This window comes from Electrona antarctica (genome assembly GCF_951216825.1).
Source record: "Electrona antarctica genome assembly, chromosome: 6".
NCBI classification, from domain to species: domain Eukaryota; kingdom Metazoa; phylum Chordata; class Actinopteri; order Myctophiformes; family Myctophidae; genus Electrona; species Electrona antarctica.
This window is the reverse complement of record NC_136811.1, coordinates 26,296,476-26,306,825: the sequence shown is the minus strand read 5'-3', so window position 1 is coordinate 26,306,825 and position 10,350 is coordinate 26,296,476. Positions and strand designations below refer to the sequence as shown.

Genomic DNA, 10,350 nt, shown 5'->3' with positions numbered 1-10,350 from the left:
ATATTAAATCTATACTAGTACACATGCTATACAATATACAGTAGCCTACTTTGCCTTTTCTCTTGTATGCATGTTGCTTGCATCAATATATTATTAACTGGGCAGTTCAAGTGAGCCAGCATCCATAGCAAATGACATTTAGATATAATTTAAACCTTTAACAAAAATATTATTTTCTTCAAATATGATTATACACACCTGCAGGCTGTTTATTAGAACTGTGAATTCATATTTTCTAACCCTAATGTGCTTCATTTTACTTGAAATAAAAGGCCATTCCATTGATTGCTGATAGGGACACAAAGGGTAACTGTATTTATTAAACACCATTTTTATTATACGCCATGTGTGTGTGTGTGTGTGTGTGTGTGTGTGTGTGTGTGTGTGTGTGTGTGTGTGTGTGTGTGTGTGTGTGTGTGTGTGTGTGTGTGTGTGTGTGTGTGTGTGTGTGTGTGTGTTTTCACGCATCTGGATGTGTCTCTAGTGGGTGAGTGCTTGTTCATTTGTGTATGATCTCTCTCTCTGTCTTTGGGCTTGGTCATGCTTTGTATTTTCATTTAAGCTTTGATCACATTACCTCCTTTCTCATCATATTAAACTTGGTCAATGAATAGATTAAATATTCAATTAAGACGGTGTGCGTGCGTGCGTGCGTGTGTGCGTGCGTGCGTGCGTGCGTGCGTGCGTGCGTGCGTGCGTGTGTGTGTGACTGTGTGTGTGTGTGTAATGATGTGTAAATATATTTATGGCTCAGGGTCACAACAGTATTAACCTGACCCAGCCTCTCTGGGGATTCCCTGTGCTGCTGAGTGTTACATATACCATGGTTTAGAAGGACCAGGACCAGTATAGCAAAACATACTTGGCAGGATGCTTGTGCACAGGAAGGAAGGAAGGAAGGAAGGAAGGAAGGAAGGAAGGAAGGAAGGAAGGAAGGAAGGAAGGAAGGAAGGAAGGGAGGAAGGAAGGAAGGAAGGAAGGAAGGAAGGAAGGAAGGAAGGAAGGAAGGAAGGAAGGAAGGGAGGGAGGGAGGGAGGGAGGAAGGAAGGAAGGAAGGAAGGAAGGAAGGAAGGAAGGAAGGAAGGAAGGAAGGAAGGAAGGAAGGAAGGAAGGAAGGACCGACGGAATAACTTGTAGTACTTGTGAGGAAACTATGGTTTGGCTGAGATTTTGATTTCATTACCTTTAAATAATCAACTCCGGCTCAACTACTAAAAGATGCATTTTGTGCTCAATTATGCATTGCTCTTTTTAAGACTGGGAAAGTCATTGGGTTAAGTGTCCCATCACTCAGGGATGATATGCCAAAGGCCTATATCTTATTCACGTTTTAAACATCTAATTGTTAACGTTTAAGTGGCGTTTAAGAGTGGCCTTTCTTCTCTCCTTTCTTATTTCCCATTTAATGTGTTGTGTCAAAGTCTATTACCTCAGTTGGACGTTTCTGTCCCTTAAGTTGAAAAAAGAAAAGGGAGAGAGCAGAGGAGAGAGAGAAAAAAAGAGAAGCCATCAGCCGAGGTTTGCCAGGTCGATAAAGCTTTTAGATTTGGAGATGTTTTCAGGGGAGCCCATTTCCTGCGGCTAAGAGTTGTTAATGGAGCTTAAGGAATTATCTTATGACTCTCGGTTCGAGAGCAGTTTATTTCGCCCAGACCTCACTCCCTCGTCGGAGGGCTGAATATGCTCCTGTCAAACCCGCTTAATGAAAAGTAACGCGTCGCTGATTACAGTTTTATTTGGTCTCTATGTAAAAAGCCCCTGTTAATTTACCATCCCGCTCCCCCCATGTATTCGAATTGGCCACGGTTGAATGATTTAGATATAACCCTCTCTCTCTCTCTCTCTATCTCTCTCTATCTCTCTCTCTCTCTCTCTCTCTCCCTCTCTCTCTCTCTCTCTCTCTCTCTCTCTCTCTCTCTCTCTCTCTCTCTCTCTCTCTCTCTTAAATAAAAGACGCATTAAGTGCATGTGATAGTCTAATAAAATTCCTATTGAATTAATTCAATGACAGGGCTATTTTGTCTTTTCGGCAGAGCGTTTAGACCAATGCGTATTTCTTTCTTTTTTTTTTTTTTACACATTTCAATCAATATAGGCTACATTAATAGATGATTTTAAAAGTGGGCAGTTGCAGCATAACGTGAAACACACCCCAAGATGTATGTGTTAAAATAGCAAACACTTTCCTGTCAGATATATAGCCTATAAACAATATCACCAGACAACATGTCTGCCCCTCCCGTGAATTTACTTTACGTCCATGTCAACTTTGCTCTAGAGATGCTGCAGGCAAGGTTTTCCAACCTGAGAGCGCAAATAAAAACATACATCCTGACTCGGATAAATAGAAAATCCCTTTTGTCCACCATAGCACTTTCTTCAAGGGGGAGATCTCAATCGTTTGTGCTTTTCCCATTAAAATTCATCACTGAAGCCCCCCCTTTCCTCTCTCACAGGACAGACATAGTCCCCCGAGAGCTCCACTTTCGCCATTACTGTCAAGTACCCTTGACTCCTTTCCCTTTGCCCTTTTATCTACAACAACTAATTCGAGTTCCTTTGCCCTTTTCACTTTTATGCGACGTGCTTGCCTCTCCCGCAAAGCCCTTTCACTTTTCAGCCGAAGAATCGAGAGTAAGGCTTTGAGCCCCCACATAAATTGAAGGGTTATTGTCAAAACGAAAACTCACTTCAAATTATTTGCGGGCCCGTCGTTTGAACCTATTAACGGTTGTATGGCGAATAACTTACCCTTCTGACAGCTGCATCATGGATGAGGTTGAGATGTTTCGATAATATTATCAGAGAGAGAGAGAGAGGGAGAGAGAGAAGAGGGGGAAATCAATAGGCTGACATGAAATATGACTGCGAACATCCCAATTACAGCCTGTTTAGAGGGAATTAATGAGGCAGATCTTAGATACTGATATTGTTCTGTCTTGAGGGCTGAACCGTCTCATTTTCTTGCTGTCATTGAATGAGACTATTTCTCCCGAATAGCGCAGACCCATATGTTCTATATAGAAGGTATGATGTGATAATGGGTTTAAGGGGAAATATTTAAGCATTTTTGTGTTTTTTAAAAGGCCTACTAAAGTAGGCAAGCAAACCCAATAATCTAAAAAAAAAGGCCTCTAAGGCCTTGTCAAAGATTGGACGCAATTGAATTTATAAACAATCAAAGTACAAAAATAAACCATAGCCTAATAATAAAATAGAATATTAAAAGGAATGGTGAGAAAGCGTAACCCTGCTTCAGGACCATGGACAGCACGCGACATCAGAAGCGCTCTTCAGAAACCAAACTTTTATTTTCAGTGAACATGAAACTTGAAACGCTCACCTTCACCTTTGAGGAGAGCTGTGCATTTGTGAGACTTTTTTTTCTTCTTTTTCTTTCAAGTGATACTCATCGACTGAGATCTAAAGAATATTCAATAACATTTGCATGCGCATATTAAAGAACAAAAAAATAAAATAAAGAAAATCCTGTAAACTCTTTTTTTTCCAGATGTAAACTTTAAGTTAGGCCTATACATTTAAATAGTTTGTGCGTGCGTTGGAACGGAATATCCAGAATTTTTTTTCATGTGAAATGTCAATATAATAGTACATAAATATATAATTGCTTTAGAAAATAATAAAACATGGAAACATGAAAACGCGGCTGTAGGCTATCCAACTTGAATGCCATTCCACTTTGTCACTTTATAGTTCGACGCTCAATCAAACAGTAACATCTCACAAAAGTCTTTTGTTTTTGCAGTAAAAGAAAATTTGGTTTGTTAAGAGCAGAAAAGTTTATTAACAGTTTTTGGGAAAGTCATGGCACTGTCTTTGGCGGAATCTTGATGCTGTTGTAACACCGTGTGTCCTTTGATGGCGTTGCAGTTTCCTACAGCGCTCTCCAGAATCGTGCCTTTGGTCGTGGCCCAAGAAACGGTGGTGTTGGTCAGCGCCTGGTTCAAAGTGCTATGCCTGAACAAGGGGTCGTGGAAAACCCCGTCCACCCAGTTTCTCAGAGTCGTGACCGGCGAATCCTGTCTGTCCATGCTGTTCACGGGGGAAGTTGCGGCGGGGGACGGGGTGAGCGATGACGTCTGGCACCTCAACATGCACGACGGATACTCAGTCTGGTTCAAAGATGTCGCGGTCTGGGCCAAAGACCAGATTCTGGGTTTGCCGTCCAGCATTTGGTGGCCTTGTTGTTGTTGCTGGTAACAAGTCTTTGCCTGCTGTCTGTTGTCCTGTTCGAAACTATCCGGGCTCGATTTCAGGCAGCTTTTGGACAAGTCCTGCTCCCCGAGGGAGACGGGAATGGATATTTTCAGCGACGTGTGTTTTATGTGGTCGGAAGGGCAGTCCGTTGTCGTCATGTGGGTGTTCATGTGATACTGGTGTTTGAGCTCACACTCGGAGCTCTCAGACTCGATTGTGTCGAAATCGTCCAAGTCGCTCAGCTGAAGATCCTTATCATCCCGGCTCCGGTTGTCTGGGAAATTAAACGAGTGGGCATGTCAGAGATATCACCATGTGAGGCGTTATCAATTCTAATATTGTACCCAGACTGAACCCATTAACACAAAATAAAAAATAAAATAAATCCTATTACATAATGATCAAATTGCAACAGTCATGTAGCCTTCCTTCAATGCCAGTGTAATGATTAATACATTATGAAGGTTATAGATAGATAGATAGATAGAGAGAGAGAGAGAGAGAGAGAGAGAGAGAGAGAGAGAGAGAGAGAGAGAGAGAGAGAGAGAGAGAGAGAGAGAGAGAGATTCACCTGGGTTCTATAACTTCTATAGTCTGGGGAAGTCATTTCATGCATAAAGGCAATTCAGGATGTTTACATTGGGCTTAAACAATAAAGAATAAAAAGACAATAAAGGCCAAAGTTCACTTTTAAGTTGCTGAAATGTTGACAAAAGCAGTGGAGAACACAAGTTATTAGCCTGGACTTAAAGGGATATTTCACTTTAAAAAAAAACTTTTGGTCATCTCATCTCTCAGGCTTATTTATATGAACACCCCAGATAGTTTTTAAGTTGCTTGATTCAGTATTTAGTTATTTGATATTTTAACTCCTTTTAGCTGCTCCGCCCCCTTGCTATACAAACCCATTGTTAACTTCAGCCTCCATTTTAACCATAGATTCATCGAAAACACCTGTTCCTTTTTTAATTTATTTTTAATAATTGGTTTGATATTTGTTTAAATATTAAAAATAACCAGAAAAGCAGTTCCTGCAGAAACTGTGTGGGCACGCTGATAACCTGCAATGTTTATGTATAAAAAAAAATACAAACAAAATGGACCATTGGCACCGTGATGATGGATGGTGACGTATTCACTGCCGCACCAGGAAGCGGCAGAGGTTTGAATGTGTTGTTATAGCAACCACAGATAGCACCTCTGTGTGAACCTATAGAAAGATCTGACCCTTCCTCATGCAAAAAACGTTGACAAAATAAAAAATTGTAATACAAGCGTAAAAAACTGCATATAGCTGAACATGTTGAAGTTTGAACTAGATTTCTAGAACAAAGTATGTGGAAGAAGTTAGATGCCAAAAAAGTGGCTGTAGAGAACTAGTGTGTGCTCGCTGGTTCGAGCCCACAATGAAAAAAGCAATACAAAAACCCCCGGAGACCTCACGTATTATGAGGGCAGTATCAGTCACCAGAAAAAAGGACGGGTGTTTTCGATGTTAAAATGGAGTTTATGGTTACATGGGTTTGTATTTAGGAGGGGTGCGGGCAGCTAAAATGAATATGAAATACCTAAATACTGAATCGAGCAACTTCAAAACTGTCTGGGGTGTTCACATAGAGTATATGATAAAATGACGAAACGTTTTTTCGAAAGAGAAATATGCCTTTAAATCTGAAGGTTTGTCTAGCACTCTGCCTGAATACTGGAGAACGCAGCGGAAATGTCATCATCGTTATGCTAACATGCTGTCTTTATACCCTCTGCCTCACCCAGTTGTTTTAACTCTGTGAAAAGTTACTGTAGCAGACCAGTCACACATGACCTAGGGGTTGCATTGTGAAAGCAAGTAGTTCGAGATGTATTTTGAGTGATTTTAAACTATTGACTGATTTCAAAACAAGCAACAGTATTTTAAAATCAATTCTATTACTCACTGGAAGCCTGCATGTGAACTTGAGTAATATGTTCAACTTTCTTAGTCTTTGTAACAATAATAGATTTATTTGGGGGAAGACCTGCAAAATAGTACATTACAGTAGTCTAACCATCCACATAAAGACATAGATACATTGATATGTTAATAATATATGGCAGATTGTGTTATTTACTTGATGTGGCTATTAGCAAGGTAACACATTTTCATAGATGACAAAGCTCAGCTAAAACTTTACCATTAGATCAAAGAGGCATTTAACACTTTCTGTTCTTAACCACAATATACAGTAAAGCACTGCACTGCTGCAATTACTGTAAAACACATCCTCATTCTATCCAAAAATGTATTCAAGCAAAGCTGTTTGGAATTTTGATTTGTTATAATCATGACCCATGGTAACATAATTGTTTAGAGATTTCAATAATGGTCCGGTTCAATATTCTATCAAAATCTGTATATGACCTGGCCTATACATTACAGTAGACAAAAACATTGGAATACACTTGGAGTTTTAGAACGCTGGCTTTCTGTCATCATCATGATCATTAAAAAAGTGTTGCTGCATTCTACCACTGTGGTAGCATGCAGCACCACTTACCACTGCAGTGAGAGTTCACTTCATTTTTCCAAGCACAATGGGGCCTTTGGATGCAAATTTTTACTAGTACTTCAATCTATTAAATGATCTTTTAGATAAGTGTTACACTTTAACATGAGGCCTGAGACATTGTCATCATATATGCATGCATGCATAACAGAACAGCTTATTTTTAAGATAAGTTTAAACTTTTGATACCAACCATCGTCATTGTTCTCGCTTTTTATCTGGCCTTCCTGGGATCCTTCCTCGTCCTCATCGTACCTCTTCTCATCCGATCCCTTGTTCCTGGGCGGCCACGTCATCTTGTTCTCCTTCTTGAGCCTCCGCCTGGCGTTGGCGAACCAGGTGGAGACCTGCGTCAGGGTCATCTTGGTGATGATGGCCAGCATGATCTTCTCTCCCTTTGTGGGGTACGGGTTCTTCCTGTGCTCCTGCAGCCAGGCCTTCAGCGTGCTGGTTGTCTCACGGGTAGCGTTCTTCCGCCTTGTGCTACCATCCATGGACCCATACCTATAATTGGAGACAAGCACCCATAACAGGAATGTGTTTTTAGCCGACCAGATGTTTTCTGTCTACACTATAAAATCCTGAGTATCAACTCTGAGAGTTTACAAATGGATTATTTAACACATGACCTGCGTCTGATGATGTCAATGTTTAGCATTTTCAAAATCACAATAAAAAATAAACGAATTAAAATGTCTGACACTGCGAATAATGTCAGACTAATCTTTATAGAGACACTATGTGCCTCATAGTGATGGGGGTGCGCAAATGACAAGCCATACCAGCCTATTTGTGAAAAGGCAAGGCCATAGACACATAGTTACTTTTGAGGTGCCAAGCTTTATCCACCATTAAATCATTTTCCCGGTATCATTGGGTAAATTAATTTATGAAAAGACTGGAAGAAATTACACCAACCACCAACCCACATCTGTAACTGGGACATGACTTGGGATTGATATAGGAGGTGTGTGTGTGTGTGTGTGTGTGTGTGTGTGTGTGTGTGTGTGTGTGTGTGTGTGTGTGTGTGTGTGTGTGTGTGTGTGTGTGTGTGTGTGCGTGCGTGCGTGCGTGCGTGCGTGCGTGCGTGCGTGCGTGCGTGCGTGCGTGCGTGCGTGCGTGCGTGCCCTGGATGTAACCACAACAACATGTAATGAATAAATTCAACAACAGATGTGGACTTTGACTTAGTTGCATGTTACTATACCCACAAAGCCCAGTGACAATTCAATATCCTTTGAGCTGCAGTGTAAATATATCTGTAAAATCATTACTATTCCAAGTAAATTATTCTTGAATAATGAGACATCACAAAATATGCGTTGATATATGCATTAAACAGTGTTGTTCAATTTCTGCCTTCCTAAAATAATTCAGGAATATAAATAAAAATGATGATGATGTGTTTAAATGAAAGTCATTTTCAGCTCAACAATACTTTCTTCTGCAGCTTTATCCATACACGGTGCACTGCCTATATGAAATCTCATACAAAAGAATACCATTACTGTCTTCTCCCGCAAATGTTAGCATTTAAAATGCAGTGTCAATTTACACTCAGCAGCAAGCTGCAAAAACACTCTCAAGGGAGGCTTTTATGAGGCCTTTATTGCCTTGTATCGTAACACAGGTCAAACACTGTTAAGGGAGTCACAAGGAGACTAGCAAAAGGAGTGTTACATCTTTCTCCACCCTGTGCTGTTCATCCTCAGATAAAATAGGCTATAAAATTGCTTGGTTGAGCGTAAAGATGAGCCCTCAGGACAGTAAAAGTTGGCCTGCATAGACTGAATAACAGTGCTTGTTTTCTTACCCTGTTAAACTTCAGATTCAAATAAATAAATAAAACCATCATCTTTTTATCTATGTATTCATTAGTTGCGTTTTCTATTGTTCTGGTGCTTTTTTAGCTGATAGTTTACTAGTTTTTCATGATTCACGTATACATGCAGGCCAATCACAAGAAAGCAGGCTACTGGTTATAAGTGATCATCTGTGCCCTTGCTCTTGGTGGTGTACATTACAACACCACAAGCAAAATGCCTGTAATAAGATTTCACTTTCAGACAAATTGCTATAGAATCTGTCACTTTGTGGCCTCTTTATGTCTTTCTGAATGGGTCATTGTCCTTCTGGCACAAACCATTAATGAAGAAACATTTGAGTAAGATAATTGCCTTGAGTTGTTGCTTGAGATGAAAAATAATCTAGACCTTTTTCTCAAAGATTGAAGGGTGTAGTTGCCCATGAGTCCATGACAGAATATATGCATCACATGCAAAGAACTATTTTGCTGGGAGACCTTGCTGGACTTAGTTGGCATGTTCTTTAGTCTATATGTGTAAAACAATGTCTATAACATTTATTAATGCCACATAAGTCGATATATTGTTTTCTTCAAATTGTAATTTGATTTTGCTTTTCTGTATCATATCAGCTATGCAATATCACCACACTGAAGACAAAAGTGCTAGGAATTCTATTTGCACCATCATCCAAACTTCATGGCCACATTAAGCAAGAAGCAAAGTAGTATAGAAAAGTCACATACCTGTCGTATTGATACTGTCCCAAGGTAGGATCATAAGGGTAGTATGCTGCCTGCGTTATGCCCGCATGCGCAGACGCAGAGGCATCTTTCGTATCAAATGCACCCTGCAATCACAAATAACGCTTTTAATTGAAAATGTAAAATAAAAAGGTATCGAATGTTTACCCAATTAAGGACATGATTTATGTGGGTGCAAATTAGCCTATGCTGTTAATTAAAGAGTGCTGTCTTTTCAGTAGGCTAAATGCAAACTGTAATTATTTTTGGGGGTAAATTAGATTAGGAGCTAGCTAATGAAACACAATAAATCTGTATAATTGGATACACAAACCCGACAAAACGTGGAACCATGTTTCCAAAAATATTATGAATTCTGCTTAATTAAAAAGTCAAACAAACCAAGTCGTCCCAGAAGTTAACGTATAATAAATTTAATTGAGGAATAAAAGAAAAGAAAATACATAAACACAGGAGGCTATAAGCCTCGGGTCTGAGATGCACGCCTGGTTAAACTGTCAAGTCTTTACTCCCCGCCGTTCCCATTAATCAATGCCAAGGGAGCGATCAGATAAACGGCTTACCAGAGAGTAGAAAGCAGAGGCATCCGTGCCATAAGTAACGTAATTCCCATAGCCTTGGCCGCTCGTGTAGGGGTTACCGTACACGCCCAGAGCCGCGGCCGAGCTGAGCTCATGCCTGGCGGTGGCCAGCAGCCGGCTCTCGTACACGGGGCAGTACACCGGGGTCTGCGCGGACGCCGCGACTCCGGGGTCCGCTATGGATCTGCCGGTGGATTCACAGCAAGTTGTCAGAGAGTTGGTTGTCATTAGGAACTGGAAAAACGAAAGAAGAGTGAAAGAAAAAGTTATTTGTATCCTTTAAGAAAATACGTTGAATACCCCTATTTATTATTTTTTAAATTAATTTCAGTAGCCTATTTGGGATGAAAAGCGCGCACTATAAAAATGTGTCCGAAATGAGCGAATATGCAGTTTTATATTTCACAACAGCATGAGAAGAATGTTGACATTCTGTCAC

At 40.3% G+C, this 10,350-nt stretch overlaps 1 protein-coding gene across 1 annotated transcript in view; it reads right to left on the bottom strand.

Moving 5' to 3' along the window:
- Nucleotides 1–3,694: 3,694 nt before the first annotated feature.
- The window catches only part of irx4a (iroquois homeobox 4a), a gene marked incomplete at its 5' end in the record, with an annotated part of 7,098 nt that continues 442 nt past the window's right edge, over nucleotides 3,695–10,350 (bottom strand). The window contains 4 exons of the mRNA XM_079504211.1: nucleotides 3,695–4,492; nucleotides 6,955–7,265; nucleotides 9,313–9,416; nucleotides 9,894–10,145. Of these exons, the coding sequence (XP_079360337.1) occupies nucleotides 3,786–4,492; nucleotides 6,955–7,265; nucleotides 9,313–9,416; nucleotides 9,894–10,145 (1,374 nt within the window). The 3' untranslated portion in view covers nucleotides 3,695–3,785. The remainder of the gene's footprint in view (nucleotides 4,493–6,954; nucleotides 7,266–9,312; nucleotides 9,417–9,893; nucleotides 10,146–10,350) is intronic.